At 38.5% G+C, this 20,402-nt stretch overlaps 1 protein-coding gene across 1 annotated transcript in view; it reads right to left on the reverse strand.

Moving 5' to 3' along the window:
* LOC139762423 (insulin-like peptide receptor) overlaps window positions 1–20,402 on the reverse strand; it is a 109,155-nt gene that overhangs the window by 63,425 nt on the left and 25,328 nt on the right. Inside the window, 7 exon segments of the mRNA XM_071687289.1 lie at window positions 805–971; window positions 1,463–1,562; window positions 3,013–3,144; window positions 4,958–5,125; window positions 5,127–5,153; window positions 8,645–8,745; window positions 16,405–18,246. Coding sequence (XP_071543390.1) covers window positions 805–971; window positions 1,463–1,562; window positions 3,013–3,144; window positions 4,958–5,125; window positions 5,127–5,153; window positions 8,645–8,745; window positions 16,405–18,246 — 2,537 coding nt within the window.

The following is a 20,402-nucleotide window of genomic DNA, read 5'->3' on the forward strand; positions in this document are numbered from 1 at the left end:
TCTGACACAACCTCACTAATGTTGGAAAAGCGATCAAGTGTGAAAAAAATAGACGTTTTACAAGGAGGTAAATAATGTGCAAAAACAAGAGAACAAACGGAAGCATCAGTGATGGGTATAAAGGAGGAAGTGAAAACAGGCAGTGATGAAGTGGAGATGGAGTGAGTATTTTGAAGGAATGTTGAATGTGTTTAATGATAGTGTAGCAGATGTAGGGTGTTTGGGTTGGAATGGTATGTGAAGTAAAAGAGTCATGAAGAGTTTTTTGGTGAAGAGAGAAGAGGTGGTGAAAGTCTTATGTAAGAGAATTGTGGCAAGGTGGCATGAGCGGATGATACTGCAACTGAAGAAAGGGGGTGACTGGGCTGTTGACTCTTTGGTAAGGATTTTCAGTGTTGGTATGGATCATGGTGAGGTGCCTGAGGAATGGCAGAATCAAGGGATTGTGCCACTGTATAAAGGCAAGTGTTCAAACTACAAAATTACAAGTCTGTTGAGTTTACTAGTAAGTTATACAGGAAGGTATTGATTGAAAGGGTGAAGGCATGTACAGATAATCCGACTTGGGAGGAGCAGCATGGTTTCAGAAGTGGTTGAGGATGTGTGGATCAGGTGTCTGCTTTAAGGAAAGTGTGTGAGAAATACTTAGAGAAACAGATGGATTCGTATGTGGCATTTATAGATCTGAAGAAAGCATATGGCTGTTTTTTTCTTTATTTCAAAATTTGATATATGCATCATTCCTGGTCTTAACCTTGAATTCATACCTTCCCTGTTGTGACCATGTGGTAATCTAGCACTGACCTCATAGAAGTCTTTATAGCACGTTTCGTTGCATATGCCACTTGAGTTATAGTGGCGACAGGCATAGCAGCTTTTAGAGTCGTTAGGCTTTTTACATCCACCAGCACATTGGTCATGGCAACACTCCCCACTGGATGTGCATCCACCAACACATTCCATCTCACAGACTAGGGTGGAAAATTCAGAGGTGTAACTATATAAATAAAACAAGGCTATTATTGCAGCTTTTGGAGGAATCATCTGTTAAATCTTAACCTGTAATACATGAAGTGGTAGATGCAGCAATGTATGAATCAGATATATATGAGAGGGATATTATTGCAAGGATTAGTAGATATATCAGGAACTCTCTCACATGCTGTCCTGATGTATATGAAGTGGCACAGTGGCACATACAACAATATAAGATTTATTAGGCTCAAGCTCAAGCACAAAACTTGGCTAGTCATGTGTCAAAAGTAGTGTCTGATTTTGTAAGGAACACATACCGAGATTCAAAAAGCTCTTGAAAATATGAGGTGACAACTGGACCCTGTGATGAAAAGAGGCATGAAAACAAAAATACACAATACCTAAAGGGATTTACAATAAGTCTGTGGTGCAAGATTTAGGTTTCAGTAATGTTGATGAAAAATAGGATGTGAAAAGGAGATCTCACCTTTTTGGCAGTGTGTTGACGACCAGCAACGTTCTAGCTCCCCTCGCCGGGAACATCGACCAGGAGGGTAGCATGGGCTGCACATCACTTCATTGTTATTCTAAAAAGGTTGGATCATCAAAATCTTCTCTGAAAAATTCTTCGAGAAATTGGCAAACATCTATTACTTCATAACTTTTTTCATAATACTTAAACACTCCCTTTTTCACCTCAGAAAGATGGCGCTAACACCGGCAGTTATTATATGGCTATAATTCATTATATGGCTATAATATTAAATTTACAAGGAAACTAAGCAAAATCACAAGATCCTAAAAACAGGGCCATGGGCAATAATGAATTTCTAATGAACTGTCACTTTCCTGGTAAGGAAAAAATAATCATATAGAACAACATGTAAAACTATACATTGTGTGAAAGCTATAAAATTTTTCTACTGTCAATATCATGTCATGTTATCCTGAAAAATGTAAAATTATTTCCTAAATCACAAGAATTGTTGACAGGCGAATGAATGTAAAGGCCATTTCCTTCATTCAACTGAATAAGGGGATGTATCCTCCCATGATTTACAGCTATGAGAGCCAGGAACAGGTGACTGAACCTTTGAGGAAAATTTCTCATTTGGCTCCTTCAGTTTCTCTTTAAAAAGTTAACACAGGAGGGGAGGTTTTCCAGCTTTCCACTCTCCAGGCTCTTAATCACCTCCTTCAATATGCAAGAGTATAATAAGACTGATACACAAAGTTTACATATTGGTGGTAGAAATAGAAAGGCAAGCTACAGTATGAATTTTCTTAACTACAAAAGGTAAACATGGGAAAGAACTAGGTGATGTAATCTCTGGTGATCTAAACCCAAGTAAACACAGTACAAAAGCAGTTGACAGGACAAACAAAATTCTTGAACTTAAGGGTAGGGTTATTGAATTCAATTTTAGGGAAATTATCTTTACTCTTCATAAGTTATTCATGTGTCATCCTCAATGTTGTGTTGTTTTGGTCATCCTAATTCAGGAAAGACAAAGAATAGTGGAAGTACAGAGGTGAGTTACCACGATGATTCCAGATTGAGAAACAGTCTTATGACAGCTGATTACATAACTTAAATCTATTTACTTTAAAAAAGAGAAAATTAATGGGTGATCAGATACAAACATTACCATCTTGACAGTCTTCTACCACTGTATTTGATGCTTACTTTATATGTCTAATAACCACCACTAAAACTGCTCAAAACAAAATAGCTTATACCACTGTATATCTATAAACTATTTTCAATTGTCTCTTTATGGTCTCTCATACTTATCTACTGGGTATGCATGTAATATTGTAATGATCATTATTAATACTACACAGTGGCAAAGCCTTTTTGGGATACACATTTTCCACCACTCCAATGTGCAACTAATTATTACTATTTAATGCAACATCTTCTACTACTCTTTTCAGTATTGCAACAGATAATTCATACAGTGAAATTTTCTTCATGATTTAACAAGACAGAAATTAGAAATCTACCACGAAAAAATACTCATATCCCAATCTTACGTTTATGACGTTTTCGCTGACATCCTTGACAATGATAGACCAGTCTACTGTATCCACATAACACAAGTTGAAGTTCTTCTGAATTCTCACACTCCCACGCAAGATGGCTGTCAGGCTGTACAAGTCCACACTCTGAAGAAGGATGGGAATTCTGAGAGAAGGATACGGAAAACTTAAAGATAACCAAGGGAAACTATTAGCAAATTTAGATAAGTCCCATGTAAATTTTACCCAGTCACATGAAAGAACTGCAAGAAATTGTGGGCAAAATGATGAGGTCTCTAGTCAATAATAATGGAGCATTATGGATACCTACAGGTGCTGGAACCATAGGGAAAACTTTCATGACAAATGACAAGAAAGCTCACCACTGTGCATGTAACTGGCACCACATGGCTAAAAGAGTTATTGAATGTGAAGAACATCTTGAACTCTCCCTTTCTTATCCAGCATTCCAACATCCAGCGACTCTCATTAAATGGTATAATTCAATACCAGCCATCAAGTGCAGCATCTCTGTAACAACCTCTCTTGTGGTATGAAAATCACATGCGTCTCATGGTGCTGAAATTCATATCCTCTTGTGAATGACTGCACCACTGTCACAACTGACAACTTACTTCATAATGACATAAGAGAATACTTAGGTTCAATACACATGTATAATTTCAAAGGATTGACTTTGTGGCCTGGCCTGGCTGCTCATAACATACTCAGGCATCATGGAAGTCTGACTCAGTCATGGTTCAATTCCAGCCTTTGATATGCAATGCACCTTCAGAGAAGGAACTGCCTCTGCTGCCATTTGACTCAAGGAACCACTTATACCTCCTCTCTTGTCAGAAGCACAACACTGCCATTAGTAGCAGCACAATATGTAACACCTAAAATCACAACTTCTTGGAGTGCATTATGGTGCTTCATCTCTCATAGTCTCCCTTAGTAAAGAGTCATGTCTCATGGCCTCCATCAGGAACTCATTTTTTCATGGCCTTCTCCATGAACTCACCTCTCATGGTCTCCTTCCAGCAGCTCATCTCTCACAGCTTCCTCTCAGAAACAATCAACTCTCAAAGCCTTCACCCAGAAACTCCTCTCTCAATGCCCCCTCCAGGAACTCATCCTCCATCTCACCCAAGAACTCAGCATGACATTGTCAATGTAATCTTCCATTGTAGTTTTAGTCTAGCACTTTCAGTGAACACAAAGACATGGTGAATCTATTCAATTCTCAGCAAATGTAGTGTATAGTGTAGAGCACTACTAAAAACTCTTCAGTATTTTGTGCTTTTCCCCCTTCTGCAGAGATGCATAACTATGTTTGGTTTAGGAAAAAACTTCATATGACAGGCCAATCCAAAACGCATGTGGCATGGGTGCAGCAGTGGGTGCTAAAGATGCTGGGAGTCCATAAAACCACCCAGCATGTCATTGGCAGGTTACTGAGGTTTTTTGGTAGCTTTAATGACTCATACTATGCTTGAGATGTCATGTAAGGTCACCCTATGTTTGGTTTAGGAAAAAACTTCATATGACAGGCCAATCCAAAACGCATGTGGCATGGGTGCAGCAGTGGGTGCTAAAGATGCTGGGAGTCCATAAAACCACCCAGCATGTCATTGGCAGGTTACTGAGGTTTTTTGGTAGCTTTAATGACTCATACTATGCTTGAGATGTCATGTAAGGTCACCCTACAATGTGCATAAAATTCAACTTGTGTCATGAAAGCACATTGCCTCAACTGAGGACAAAAGCACCCTGCTGTGATTACTTTGATCGAGGACAATAGCAATAAGAGTGTTAAGAGACATTCAAGAGCAAGTTCACGATACACTAACAATTAAGTGCTGTACGTACAAAACACAATCAATATTTCCTGTTTTAGCTTTTTATTACTTTTCCCTAGCAGTTTAACATGTCTAGTTCTTGCTCCTCCTGCACTTACCTCAAGGTCCATGGCATCATAAATGACAAGAGCATAGTTTTGATGAAGATTCATGCCACGTATGACAGCTAGGTTGGGAAAGAGCTGTCCTAAGGAGCGCAGTCCACTCACACGATACACCAACAAGAACCCAGTGATTTGTACTAACTCTGGGAAAGTCCACTTCCTGCCATTCCTCCTCCCTGTTTCTTGGAGCCTAGGAATCAGACATGAAAAATGATACTGAGTGATTCACTGTCAAAGAGGATGATAAGAAGGAATGAGGTAAGTAACATGAAAATCTTGCATACTAATGAAACCAATTTTAGCTACAGACAAAATGTAGGAAAAGTACAATGATGACCATTGTGTGGAAGGAGAGAATGTCATCTCAGAGAGCAAAAATGGGTAAGTTTGAAGAAAAGGCTAGTGGTTTTAAATTTGCTCACCTTACGAAAAAAAAATAAAAGAGGGGTGACCCAATCACAACCTTTCAAGTTTTTAAAGAGATCAACAATGTGGAAAGTGGACAGTTCTTTGAGATGCAGGGATACAGAAGCCAGAGGACATAACATAAAATCAATTATGAAACTTTTAAATAAAGAAGCAAAGAAATACTTTTGTAGTACATGAATGGTGGATGAATGGAACGGATTGACAGAGGACATGATTAATGCAGACAGAATGCATAAATCTAACCGGATGTCAGCAGGAATTATTGTAATACTTATTAAGTGATACGCATGTAAAAGAAACACTTTTGAATGTAGATGTGCTGAGAGGGGCAGCTGGTAGGATTCTGATCATTATCTTGTGGATGTGAGGATGAAAATTTGTTGAAGTTTTTGGAAAAGAGGAAACAATTTTGGTGAGAAATGAATGGAGAGAGTAAGTGAGCTTGTGTGTAGAAATATCAGGAAGTTTCAGTGTAGAAAGGCAAAAGGTAAGAGTACATGAAGCAAGGCAATGGGTGAAGAACGGGAGATATTCACGGAAGCAGTGCAACACGAGAGAAATGTATATGGAATGGGAAAAGTGGAGGGTTGGTAGATTAGGGCAGTGAATGATGGAATGAAGTTGCTAGTGAGAGAAAAGAGGAATTTTGGCAGTACTTACAGGGAAGTAGTGAAAATGATTGGGGATATAAAGGAGAAAGCAGCAGGAGGTCAAGAGGAAGATGCAGGGTTGAAAAAGATGTAAATGAGAGTTTGGACGAATAAGTATCATTAAACTTTAGGGAGAATAAAAAGAGGTTTTGGAAGAAGGTTAATAATGTGAAAAAAAAAAAAATCAGTGAAGGGGGGAAAAAGGGTAAGTGGTAACAGGTAGTGATGAAGGCCTTAAGAATATATGGTGTGGGGGAAAATCTGCAAGAAGCAGGGAGTTTTTATCAACGGTGTAAGTCACATATAAGAGTAGGAAGAGAGGAGAGTGAATTGTTACTCATGAAGGTTGGTCTGCAGAAGGGGTGCGTGATGTCACTATGGTTTTTAAGTTGTTTATGGATGGGGTAATGAGAATGAGGAAGTAAATGTGTGAGTCTTGGAGAGAGGGGCAAGTATACAGTCAGTGAAGGATGAGGGGGCCTGGAAAGCGAGTTAGTTGCTGTTTGCTGATACAGTTTGAGTATTCCTTATCCAAAATGCCTGGGACCAGAAGTGTTTCAGATTCTGGAGTATATGCATATAAATGAAATATCTTGGGGATGAGACCCAAGTCTAAGCACAAAATCCATCTATGCTTCATGTACATCTTATACACATAGCCCAAAGGAAATGTATACAATATCTTTAATAAGTTTGCATATGAAACAAAGTTTGTGCAACACTGAATCAACAGAAAGCTAAGGTGTCACAACCTCAGCACCCATGTGGACAATCTGTGGTTGTTTGGCATCACCTTCATTCCTGACTATGAATTTATATGCTGCTGATAAGCAATCCTTTCTTGCACTTATTCTCACAGAAGTACTTAACATTAAAAAATAATGAAATACCATTAATATAATGAATAAATAATGTATTTAGGTGTAGAATTTTCATTCTGGAACATCATGTCACTGCTCAAAAAGTTTGGATTTTGGAGCATTAAAGATTTTCAGATTAGGGATGCTCAACCTGTAATACAGCCCTGGTGACAGGTGCGAGTGAGAAATAGCAGGAGTCGATGACTGAGTTTGGAACAATATGTGAATAAAAGCAAGGTCATTAGGTTTAGCAGGGTTGAGGGACAGGTTACTTTGGGTGAGAGTCTGAATGGAGAAAACCTGGAGGAAGTACAGTGTTCTAGATACCTGGGAGTAAACATGGCAGTGAATGGAACCATGAAAGAGATGGCAAGTCATAGGGGGATAAGGTTCTGTGAGTAATGAGAAATATGTGGAAAGATAGAACATTACCTGGGAAGGGAAAGAGATATGTTTGAAGATATAGTCGTCCCAACAATATGATATGGATGTGATGCATGGGCTACAAATAAGGCAGTGCAGACGAGGGTGGATGTGATGGAAATTAAATCTTTGAGGACACTATGCAGTGTGAGGTGATTAAATTGAGTAAGTATTGAAAGAGTAGGAGATATGTGTGGTAATGAAAAGAGTGTGGTTTAGAGAGCTTAAATGAGTATGCTGAAATGGTATGGAGAGACTGAAGAGGAAATGCTGACAAAGAGGATATACGTGTCAAAAGTGTAGGGAACAATGAGAACAAGAATACCAAACTGGAGATGGAACGATGAAGTGAAAAAGATTTTGAGCAATCAGGGTCCAAACATGCAGGAGGATGAAAAGCATGCCAGGGATTGAGTAAATTGGAATGATGTGGTATACCAGGGTCAATGTGCTGTCAACGGACTGAACCATAGCAGGTGAAGTGTCTGGGATAAACAATGGAAAGGTCTGTAGGGGCTGGTTGTTGGTAAAGAGCAGTACTTTCAGTGCATTACAAATGACAGAATGGATGTGGTCAGATGTGGCCTTTCTTAGTCAGTTCCTGGCATTATCTCTCTAATATGGGAAAGGGTGATTAAGTATCAGAAATACAAATATAAAAAAAAAAATATATGAAAGTAGACAATGTTCAAGAGATGGGGCCCCATGAGTGTAAAACTCCTTCCCTGTGCATTACAAATAGGTAATTAATTACATTCTAACACAGAGACAATTCATCAAAACACAGCTTTAAAATCTTAAGAAAATACAGCTACTTATTATAGTTGATCTTTCTAACACTAATCAGCATTCTAGTAGAGTCAGACATGCACTAGTCTATCTACTTATAAAACTAATGCTGCAAGAGAAGGATTCAAAAACTTTAATTCCTGTTTCATTTTAAAACTAATAATGGTGCTACCATGCATCTTCAGTACTAAATGAACAATAGCAGAAGATTGCGAGATTAATCAACCAAAGAGAATTTGTGGCAGTGACAGAAACAATGATTCTGGGAAGAAATTACTGGCTAATATTATGTTTCAAGTTACAAAATCAGCAACTAAGCAGGGTCTCTTGCATTTGTAGGATATGGCATCATAAGATAAAAAATGGCAAACCCGGCTTTTACAGTAACAATTACATAATTATCAAAAATGTATAGCATTATACTTCTTCCAAAGTTCTCAATCACAACAGCAAAGTTAAAACATACCATTAGTTAAGTTCACTACTGTATTAAAGTATTACCTAATCCTGAATGAACCTGTGATACTCACATCCTCAATAAGCACAATCTGCAGGTTGCCTTCAACCACTCTACATCCACGCAAGGTCTGCAGCTCACTCACATTGTTGACAATCCGCTTACTCCCACATACTGGCAGTGAAAATGTTGCTTGAAAGAGGTTGATGAGAGGAAGGAGAACTACATGAAGGAAACTAAAAGACAAGAGAAGGAGAAAAGGCATGAGGGCAGGAAGTTGAGGACAGAGAAAGTACAGCATTAGGGAAAGGGAAAAAGATTATACTTGGAAAAAAAAAGTGTATAGACAGCATATAAAGTTTGATAAATAATAAAGTATTACTAATGAGGATCAATGAAGATTAATAGAGAGGATAGGGTTAAGGGGAGGACAAAGATACAGATAGCACACAGATAACAGAAAAGCAAACGGCCTTTAATGAGGTTACCTACTGGAGGAGGCAAGTAATTATACCCAATGCTGACATAACCTTTCAGTTTCAAATATGTGAAAGCAACTGGTAAAAAAGGAATAATTTCAACTTCAATCAAAAATTTATCTTATGCATCAAAAAATTAATTTAAGGAAACAGGTAGCAGCAGGCTGGAAAGTACAACCTGAAAAAAATAATAATTCAAATAAAAGTGATATACAAAATGATAACATCCAAAATGTAGATTCCTCCAAAAGCAATGACTTTATGTACTGTGTATGGACAGGTTTACAGATACAAATTAATGAAAACCAACTGATTGGCAATAATCATCTAGTATCTTCTTTAGTCTGCGACACTTAAAACAAGAGCATGCACCTTAATCCAGTTTGCAATTATGGTATCAGTAGATGTATTTCAAACTATTTGTGTTGAAACATATAACCTTCAGCCCAGTGTTTCTTGTAACAGGATCCATGTGTGCTTTCCACTGTAAATCTATACTGACATTTTAATTCCTTTTTTACTATCAACTTCTATAATGTCACTACAGTACAAAGCCTTTGCCTCTGTAGGAAAGAGGAAGGAATATAGGTGGAGACATTGAAAAGGATGCAGGGGAGGGTGGAGAAAAGGAACACAAGAACCACTGTAAGATGAAGAGGATAAAGTTGTTTAAATGAAAGAAAATAAGTTTTTAAAAAGAGCAAATGCTCTATAAAATACAAGTGACCTCTACAATACAGAATGCTTTGGACAGAGGCATTACCAAAATCTAGGACTTTCCAGTTTTTAGAACTCAGTACTCCTTTCAATTTGGTATCCCCATCTCAAAAAACACACTAGTAATTGCCATTTTCATGAAATTTTTGTTCTAGACAGAAGTCTCTTTCAAAAACCTATAACAGCAAAGTCCAACATGGGGTCCCACAAATGTATATAACTCCTTCCTGAATTTTAATTGTTTTAAATATTTTATTCTCATGAGAATTGGGACCCCATCCACAATATGGTACGGTGTCTTCATTAGAACAGTACCAGTTTCAAGTGGTTTCACACATGCAGGAATCAAGTACCAATTATATGTTTATATGTAAAGTTTAACAACCACATTAATCCATTTTAGTAATGTAAAAGCATGATTTACTATGTCATCTGCTATCACTGTAAACCTACACAGTACACTGCATTTATTTCCCCACAAGATGTCAGGTCTGTCAGTTACCAGACTTGCAATCAATCTTCTTTAGTGCTACCCAGGACCTTCAGAGAGGTCCTTGGTAATGCAGAACTCCTTCATGGATATTGCTCCTTGGCTATTTATTAGCAAGCAAAATAAACCTAGCCTTAATAATATCATTATGGCTGCCTGTTCTTTCTATGTGCATAATAACCTACACATATTTCATCAGGCACTTTACACTCCTACTGTTTTTCCACTCTTTTTAATACCAATTTCTTTCTAGATTTCCTTTTGACAATGTTCTTTTACCCATACATGTTCTGGTACACTGAGCTAACAGTGTTAGTTACACTGTGCTAAATTTAACTTGCTTGTTGGATAATTATGAATACTGCATCATAAAAACATCAAGTGCAAGCAAGTACAGTCATTGGCCCTAGTGCATGGAGTTTGAGTTATGATCCATGCCAAACTCTCTGTTTGAGTAGCATCCTCCAATTTCAGCTTGGTGTGGCATCTAGATTATAAAGATATGCTCCTACAGGTGTTACCAGGACACCTAGCTATTGCAGTCTTATTGGCGCCTCTGAAAGTGAATTCAGTTCCCTAAAGTGTGCATTAGTACTCCCAGGTTCTGCACATAAGTACTGTTGTTATTTCCGTAATGTTAGATTTCCAACATTACAGAATTTAGAGGTGGAATTACAGAACCAACGAAGAGAGGAAAGTTGGAAGGAATCTTTAAGAGAGAAATGGGCAGAAACTGGGTCTTGGAGGCATAAAACTTGACCAGATTTTAGTTTACCCCACTAAGATATCCTTTACAAGTCCTAGTTTACTGAGGAGTTAAGACGAGATGTAGATCGAGTGAGAAAACAAGGAGCAAAACTGAAGGATGTCGAGGAATGCAGCATTGAGACATCAGAATACGAGTACATTTCGTAATTCATTGAAGAAAGGAAATCAATGAATAAAAGGACAGGACAGAATTCTAAGGGACACAAGCATTGATGGAGATAGGATAAGAGGCTGATCCATCAACACCCATAGAGAAAAAGTAGACAGAGAAACCTAGATATAAAGGAGCAAAGTGAAGGAGGGAAGACAAAAGAGCAGAGCTCAAAGATAAGACCCTGATGCTACACTCTGTCTAAAGATTTGGATATAGCAACAGGATTCCCCAAAATCTTTCAGGGATGATGACCAGACATTAGTAACACAGGAAAGAATATCACCAGTAAATCTCACCTTACAGAGGCCATACTGCTGATCAGAGAGATGACTGTGAGATTCAAGATGTCTGAGGATAAGGGAGTTGAGGAGGGATCCAAACACTATGGAAATAGTAAATGTCAAGGCAACAGGACGATAGTTGGAGAGATTAAAACGATCACCCTTCTTAGAGACAGGATATAAAATTGCATGCTCCCAAGAAAAAGTGTTGGTTTTTGAACAGAAAAACAACAGATGAGCAAGCACAGGTGCAAGTTTGGAGGTACACTCTTTCAGCAGACAGGAATGGATGCTATGAGAACCAGAAGCCTTGCTTGTGTCCACAGAGAGAAGTGCTTTTCAGACAGTTCAAACAAGAGAATATGGGGAAGGTTATAGGATTAGTAAGAGGACATCAGAGTATGAAGAAATTCAATTATCCAAGGTAAGTTAGAGGAGAAAAAAGAACCAAAGAAAGTTGCACAATCTAATGGCAAGACAGGTATAGTACCATTAGACCAGAAAAGTGAAGGAAAGGTACTGACAGAAGTTGTAACAATGTCCTTAGCTAAAGTAAAGAAAGACCTATCAGTGAATGAAGAGGAGAGGTTATTGCACTTCCTTTGAATAAAGGAATGCCTTTCCCCACAAATAGCATATCTTCAATGATCATACAGTCATAAATGGTGAATGGGAGGCAGAGGAAGGAGAGTTTTTCCAAGCTCCATGTGCCTAATCCCTTGCTAGAATGGCCTTACAACAGATACAGTTGAATCATGGATTGGTAAAAGAGGTGGTCTTGGAGGAAAAGGGGGTAAACCCTTCCTTTTCCACAACAATAACCTCTGTTATGCATTTAGAGGAGAGATAAACCACTACATACGAGATATAACTTACCAAATGAAAGTCAAAAATAATTTTCGTAAATAAATCCAGCCAGCTTTGTTGAGGTGCTGTTAAAAGAGATAAATTTATGAAAGTAGTCAGATAAACCAAATAGAAGCAAGATTGGTAGCTAGTGTTAGGGGTTAGAGATGAAAAACAAATCCAGAATATTAGGAGAGTGATGACAAATGGTTCGGAAAACGGATGAGATGGGTGATAACTTGCTCTAGATCATTAAGAATGGATAATGTGAGGACTTCCATCCCCCACCATCCATATGGAAGAAATTTAACCATTCCCTATGGCTTGTGGGTGAGAGGATGTCAAAGCCACAAGGCAGAAGTTTAGAAAGTCGAAGAAAGACATAAAATTTTGTAGAATTAGGAGAGTAGTAAGCAAAACATGAAAATAGTGCTAGTTGAGAGACAGACCTTGATCCAGATAACATCAAAGTTTGAGGACTCAAGGTCCTTGAAGTATGCCGCAAGTGTGTTTATGTTAGAATAAGCAAAGACACCACTTTTGAATTGGAATCACGAGTGTAGATTATAGCTGGATATGAGAAAGAGGCCAGAGAACACCATTAAACAAGTGGGGCTCAAAGAGAAGTCAGGTATTAGGAAAGGTACTAGATGGATGACATCCAGCATAAGAGAGGTTACTAAGGAGACCACGAATTTCTGTACAGAGGACAGAAAAAGAGACAGGTCTGTTGAGAGGGAAAGGTTGTGGGAGGTGCTGGTGCTACCAATATCTAAGCTCTCCCACAGTAGAGTCAGACAGGAACATGAAGATTCTTAGCACCCAATGAAGCCAGAGAAAAGGGGCCTCAGGTTTACTGCAATCTATCATGGTTACATTTACAAATGACTGTGCACATAGGAAATGGCAAGAAAACTTGTCTAAAAAAATCTGAGATTTGACAAGGTGTATGGTGCTTGTAAGGAGACGGCAGGACTAGCCTAGCTGTCCTATCTTGATAAGTCAGACAATGAAATAATAAAAGTGTTACTAAAGACATGTGAATGGGTATACTACACTGAAAAAGAAAGATTAGCACAAACTTGAAGTTTCTTCATACAACCAGTAAAGACAAATACTCTGACATGATAACAACAAAGAAAAATGTTAAAATCCCTGAAGCCAGCAGTGGATATATATATATATATATATATATATATATATATATATATATATATATATATATATATATATATATATATGAAGCGTCTGGGGTAAACCATGGAAAGCTGTGTAGGTATGTATATTTGCGTGTGTGGATGTGTGTATGTACATGTGTATGGGGGGGGTTGGGCCATTTCTTTCGTCTGTTTCCTTGCGCTACCTCGCAGACGCGGGAGACAGCGACAAAGTATAAAAAAAAAAAAAAAAAAAAATATATATATATATATATATATATATATATATATATATATATATATATATATATATATTCTTTCTTTTTCTCTCATACTATTCGCCATTTCCCGCGTTAGCAAGGTAGCGTTAAGAACAGAGGACTGGGCATTTGAGGAAATGTGCTCACCTGGCCCCCTTCTCTGTTCCTTCTTTTGGAAAATAAAAAAAAACGAGAGGGGAGAATTTCCAGCCACCCGCTCCTCCCTTTTTAGCCGCCTTCTATGACACGCAGGGAATACATGGGAAGTATTCTTTCTCCCCTATCCCCAGGGATACATATATATATATATATATATATATATATATATATATATATATATATATATATATATATATATATTTCTTTCTTTTAAACTTCACCATTTCCCGCGTTAGCGAGGTAGCGTTAAGAACAGAGGACTGGGCCTTTTTTGGAATACCCTCACCTGGCCCCCTCTGTTCCTTCTTTTGGAAAATTAAAAAAAAAAAAAAAAGGGGAGGATTTCCAGCCCTCCGCTCCCTTCCCTTTTAGTCGCCTTCTACGACACGCAGGGAATACGTGGGAAGTATTCTTAATCCCCTATCCCCAGGGATATATATATATATATATATATATATATATATATATATATATATATATATATATATATATATATATATATATATATATAAGGAAGGAGGAGAAGCAGGAGGCCAAATTGGAGGTGGGACTAAAAAAGATTTTGAGCGATCGGTGCCTGAACATAGAGGGTGAAGGGCGTGCATGGAATAGCGCAAGGAATAAAGTGAATTGGAACGATGTGGTATACTGGGGTCAATGTGCTGTCAATGGATTGAACCAGGGTATGTGAGTGTCAGGGGTAAACCATGGAAAGTTTTGTGGGGCCTGGATGTGGAAAGGGAGCTGTGGTTTCGGTGCATTACATATGACAGCTAGAGACTGAATGTGAATGAATGTGGCCTTTGTTGTCTTTTCCTAGTGCTACCTCAAGCGCAATGTGTGTGCTGTTTTTCATGTGTGGCAGGGTGGCGATGGAAAGGGATGAAGGCAACAAGTATGAATATGTACGTGTGTATATATATATGTATATATACGCTGAAATGTATAGGTATGTATATGTGCGAGTGTGGGCATTTATGTATATACATGTGTATGTGGGTGGGTTGGGCCATTCTTTCGTCTGTTTTCTTGTGCTACCTCGCTAGCGCGGGAGACAGCGACTAAGTATAATAAAAATAAAATCTTGTACGAAGTCTTTTTATAATCTGTAAGGCATATGTGAAGCAATTATATATATTTGTATATATATATATATATATATATATATATATATATATATATATATATATATATATATATATATATATATATGTTAGAATAAGCAAAGACACCACTTTTGAATTGGAATCACGAGTGTAGATTATAGCTGGATATGAGAAAGAGGCCAGAGAACACCATTAAACAAGTGGGGCTCAAAGAGAAGTCAGGTATTAGGAAAGGTACTAGATGGATGACATCCAGCATAAGAGAGGTTACTAAGGAGACCACGAATTTCTGTACAGAGGACAGAAAAAGAGACAGGTCTGTTGAGAGGGAAAGGTTGTGGGAGGTGCTGGTGCTACCGTGGAGGGCTGTGTGGGTGTGTGTGTTTGCGTGTGTGGACGTGTGTATGTGCATGTGTGTGGGGGTGGGTTGGGCCATTTCTTTCGTCTGTTTCCTTGCGCTGCCTTGCAAACGTGGGAGACGGCGACAGAGCGAAAAAGAAAAAAGAAATATATATATATATATGTATATGTGTGTATATATACATATATATATATATATATATGTATATATATATGTATATATATGTGTATATATATATATGTATTATCCCTGGGGATAGGGGAGAAGGAATGCTTCCCACGTATTCCCTGCGTGTCGTGGGAGGCGACTAAAGGGGAAGGGAGCGGGGGGCTGGAAATCCTCCCCTCTCGTTTTTTTTTTTTCCAAAGGAAGGAACAGAGAAGGGGGCCGGGTGAGGATGTTTCCTCAGAGGCCCAGTCCTCTGTTCTTAACGCTACCTCGCTGATGCGGGAAATGGCGAATAGTATGAAAGAAAGAAAGATATATATATATATATATATATATATATACACAATACGGGAGCGGGTGGCTGAAAATCCTCCCCTCTCATTTTCATATTTCCAAAAGAAGGAACACACACATTACCTCGCTGGCATAAGAAATGGCGATCAGGCTTAACAACAACAATAAATAATAATGATAATAATAATAATAATAATAACAATAATTATAATAAAAGGGGGAACAAAAAAGAGGGCCAAGTGAGGATAATCCCTCTAAGGCTCAGTCCTCTGTTCTTAATGCTACCTCGTTAATGCAGGAAATGAGGAAAATGTATGAAAAAAATATATACACAAATGGTGCATCAATGGTACAAGTTACAACATATTACAGCCAGCAAAAATAAACATGATATAACAGAGTAAAGATGATATGTGAAACTGGACCATTTATATTGAGTGTGTGGGTACTACTTAGACAACAGGGAGCAAAGGTCTATGTAATGCATAACATGAAAGAATATGAAGCATTACTATGTATATAGTTCAAGAGAAGGGTAGTTAAAATGCAAACATAGAGAGTAGTTAACTAAAATATAACGAGGATGGAAGTACCTTGTAGAGAACTGGTGTGGGGGATTTTGCTGCCTGAAGCTGCCAATGAATGTCTCAATAGTTCCAGTTGAGAATGTTGTCCAGATGAAGAAAAACTACTTTCTGCAAGGCACATTCTCATATCCAAACTTGTCCAAACCATCAAAAACAGTGTCCACCACCACAAGGGTAGATAAAGTACATATGGTAAGCAATGAATGGCTGTCTTATTGAAGCACCAACATCCTGCAAATATGCTGAAATGGCCAGTTATGTAATTTTTCTTGATACTTTTTTTATCTGCATTGCCTCTTTTATCCCAAACGTTCTCGAAGGATGTACCAATACAAGCGAAAAGGGATGATATAACAGTTGTGTCAGGAAGAAGAATTCTAAGATTCACAAGAGGTGGGGTTATGGATATTAAAGATGGTGCAATAATGGTTGAAGCATGGTGTTGCACGGTAGGTGTACATGAGACAGGAATAGAATGTGTATCTACTGGGAATGATTCAAGTGTAATGAGGCCAGTGGTAGTAATGGGGGATAGGGTAATGGAGGTGGCAGGTGGTGGTGGTGTGAAAAATATGATGATGGATAGTGTAAAAGGCAGAACATGGAAAAAGACTGTGGGTGTAAAGAGTGCTGACGTTCTGAATGTATGAGCAAAACTTGCTTTAAGATTACATATCACAGAAAAAGGTTTACTCAACTCTCGTTTAAGGCAAGTAAGCTTATGATGGTTCATAATTAAATACCAATTTCTTATTTCGAGATATCTACGGAGCACATACAAGTTATAAATATACCAGCGGAAAGGACACTCTACTCTCATTGTAAACAACCCTATGATAGGTGTGTGTGCACATAAATTGTCCCTCACACCCCTAATACTTAAGAAATATGTCATATTATAGATTAACAACTTCAAAATCAAGGCCACAAAAAGGAGTTCCACACAACATGATACAATCATATAACTGATAAGCAAGCTTGTATGCATCATGGAAGATAGACAGATCAAGGATAGAAATGTCTGGAATGGGGAAAGGGTGGTCAAAGAGGTAAAGGCAGTTGAAGTTATGTGGTTTGTCAAAAATCTGGGGACAAATGTGGAAAGTATGCCTATCTGCATGTGAATGACCAAGGGGATGGGATATACCATAGTGTTTCTTAGGATGGATGGAATATACAATGGTCCCAGGGTTGAAACTTGAGCAAATGTAGTATATTCATAGTCTTTTAACAGACTGTTAATTTCATTCCTCAGGGTGCTAAGATAATAGTGTGACCTCGCCACAAAAAGAACCTTACTGTGGTAATCTTCACCGTCTGTGGATGTCAATAAGCCAGCCTGAAAAGTAAGCTTCAGAAATTCTTCATACTGCAGATTTATACATTTCCTAGGACTCTTCTTTTTCTTTTCCCAACTTTTCACTTTTTCTGTATCCTGTGGCCAGAGAGTTATGTGAATTTCTGGTCTTTTTTCAACGCTTTCCTTTGTAGTATTTTTGTGAGTTCTTTGCGTATCATCGTTCTGCAGTGAAGATACACAATGTGCTAATTCTATCATTTTTCTTTGTTCATCTTCATGGCTGTTTACACTGAAGCACTCACACTTCCTGTGTCTCATGGGATAAAGAGGCTGCAGATATATAACAGTACATCCCCTGGCTTCTTTGAAATCTTTGTCAATCTGATTTTCATACACAGCATGATGTTTGGTGCTACATTTGAAATCTTGGTTAAAACTCAGATTGGAACTCTTCCAAGTGCTTACGATGTATAATACATAATCTCTTCCAGTGCTTACAACACATAAAGGCACTACTTGGGTTACAAGTGAATCCACCTGCATAGTTGCTGTTGAAAGAAAAAAAATAATAGCATTAGCGCATTTTTAGAGAATTAAAAATATATAAATTGATAACATACAGAAACAACTTTTATCTGTTCATAAGCATGTACGAAAATTAAGTAAAATGCAATACTATTACTAGACATAGCCCTCTATGACCTTTTCTTTTATTGAGCTCCTGCAGCTAAGAGGTTATGCTCCAAGAAAAAGCAGAGTAAGGATAGATCCTCCGGGGAAAGGTCAATAACACTACTCTTTTCATCCACTGATGGTGACACATCCTCATCAAAGGCAACTTCTTGTTCATGGTACTGTCACTAGAAGGTAGTCTAGGAAAAAATTGTTGGTATATATGTATAAAAAATGATCTCCCTGCTTCAAGGTGTCCTTCCTAGTGGGCTCTTTCTCCACAAAGAAACCAGCCACATGTGTCAGACAGTACCAAAGATCAATGTGGTTACGTCACATGTATTTGAAGAGTAAGTACTGGGCAAATGTGGAGTATGAGCTCAGTGTCTTTCATGTAGAGGTTGCCCTTTGGGTTGTATGATACACTGTTTATGTTTGTAATATTGGAGATGGGTGGTGTCCAAAATCTATATGGGAAAGAATCACCATAAATGTCTAGGGTTTTTAGCTTGAGATGAGGGCAGTTATTTAGTGCTTGTCAGTTCATATCCCTTTGCATTTGACTGATCATTTATAATTACTAAGGGGGAATCTATGAGTACAGGATGAAAAAACAGGCAGGCATGGGTAAGTTTTAATTTCTGCTTTGCAATTTGAAGCAAGGTAATGATGAAAGTATACTTACTCTCCATTGCAAATGTTGAATGTCTGCGGTTGTTACACATCTGATGAGTGTTCTGAACGCTATGTTTTGTGTAGGCTGTAGTTCTCTTACTTTCGCTCATTAGTGAAATGTTCCAAAATACAGCGTATGAAATGTTTGATGGGGATCTTAAGTTACTCTTTTCCGTCTAAATCTGCACCGGTAAGACACTTATGATACTCAATTTTGTTTTTATCAACTATGTTGATCGTATGTCAAGAATATCCTATGTGGGCAGTATGTAATACCCAATATGGATCACGTCTTATTGTGGGAGTGGTTTGGAAGAAGTTTATGTATAACGTGTCTCAAATACCATTCCTACATGGTGCCGTGAGGAGGATCATGGATTAGTGTAAAAAGACTGACAGAGTGACAAAAGATATTGCAAGCCGAAGCCAGCCAGCCAGCCACCGTAAGAAGTCATAAATGCCCATCCTCACACTCTGCCGACATGCATTGCCAGAGACAGCCGCCTGCCCCTAGCGTAGCGATCGTCATCGGTCTTCCGCGATAACCATGCATCTCTCGCTGTGACTATATCGGCCCCAGAGAAGCACTTTGCCCCTGCCCGCTTCACTCAGTGTTGCGAACCTATTTCCCCAACAGCAGTGAATCATTATCCCAACAAACAACATTCCCATGCTCAGCAATTCACCGCAGCAAGAAAGTAGGCGTCCTGCTAGTTCATGGGAGAGGGAAGGGGGAGGTGCCAGCACGTCAGCGTTGGAGAGGATGGCAACCATGATAGAGGTCCAAAGATGGTTCGCCCCTCAGTAGGCTGTTACGGCTGACGACGAGATCCGAGAGATGAAAGAACAGTTTTTGTAGTACAACAGCACTTTAAAGACATGCAGCAGGTGCTTGCCCGTCTCACAGTTGCCGCGTTAAATGGGAGCACCAACAGGGTGGAGACTTAAAACTACCGGTGGCGCCGTAATCAGCAGTCAGTAAACTTGTTGAGGCATGATTACCTGTCTGGTGACTGTCATCATGTCTGGCATCTGGAACCAGGAAACTCGGCAGAAACTAGTCATCGACCCTTCACCTGAACTGTATGAAACCTTGTCCTTGTGCCGTAGCGAGGAGTCTGCCTCCAACAAAGAAGCGGACCTGACAGATAAGTCAAAGGGAACTTTAAACATTTCAGTTGAAGCGTCGCCTGGTTTCTCACTTCCTCTAAAATTCAAATACTTTCCCTTTTTTTCCCTTTCACTGTCTTCGTATTTCAATTAAGGCTTGGCCTTGATTGGACTTAAGTCCGTGACTGGAGCCTCCAACGTAAAGAAAAAAAAAAAGCGTCAGCAAAACAAGCAGAAAGCTATCAAA

This window comes from Panulirus ornatus, chromosome 43, assembly GCF_036320965.1.
Source record: "Panulirus ornatus isolate Po-2019 chromosome 43, ASM3632096v1, whole genome shotgun sequence".
Taxonomy (NCBI): Eukaryota; Metazoa; Arthropoda; class Malacostraca; order Decapoda; family Palinuridae; genus Panulirus; species Panulirus ornatus.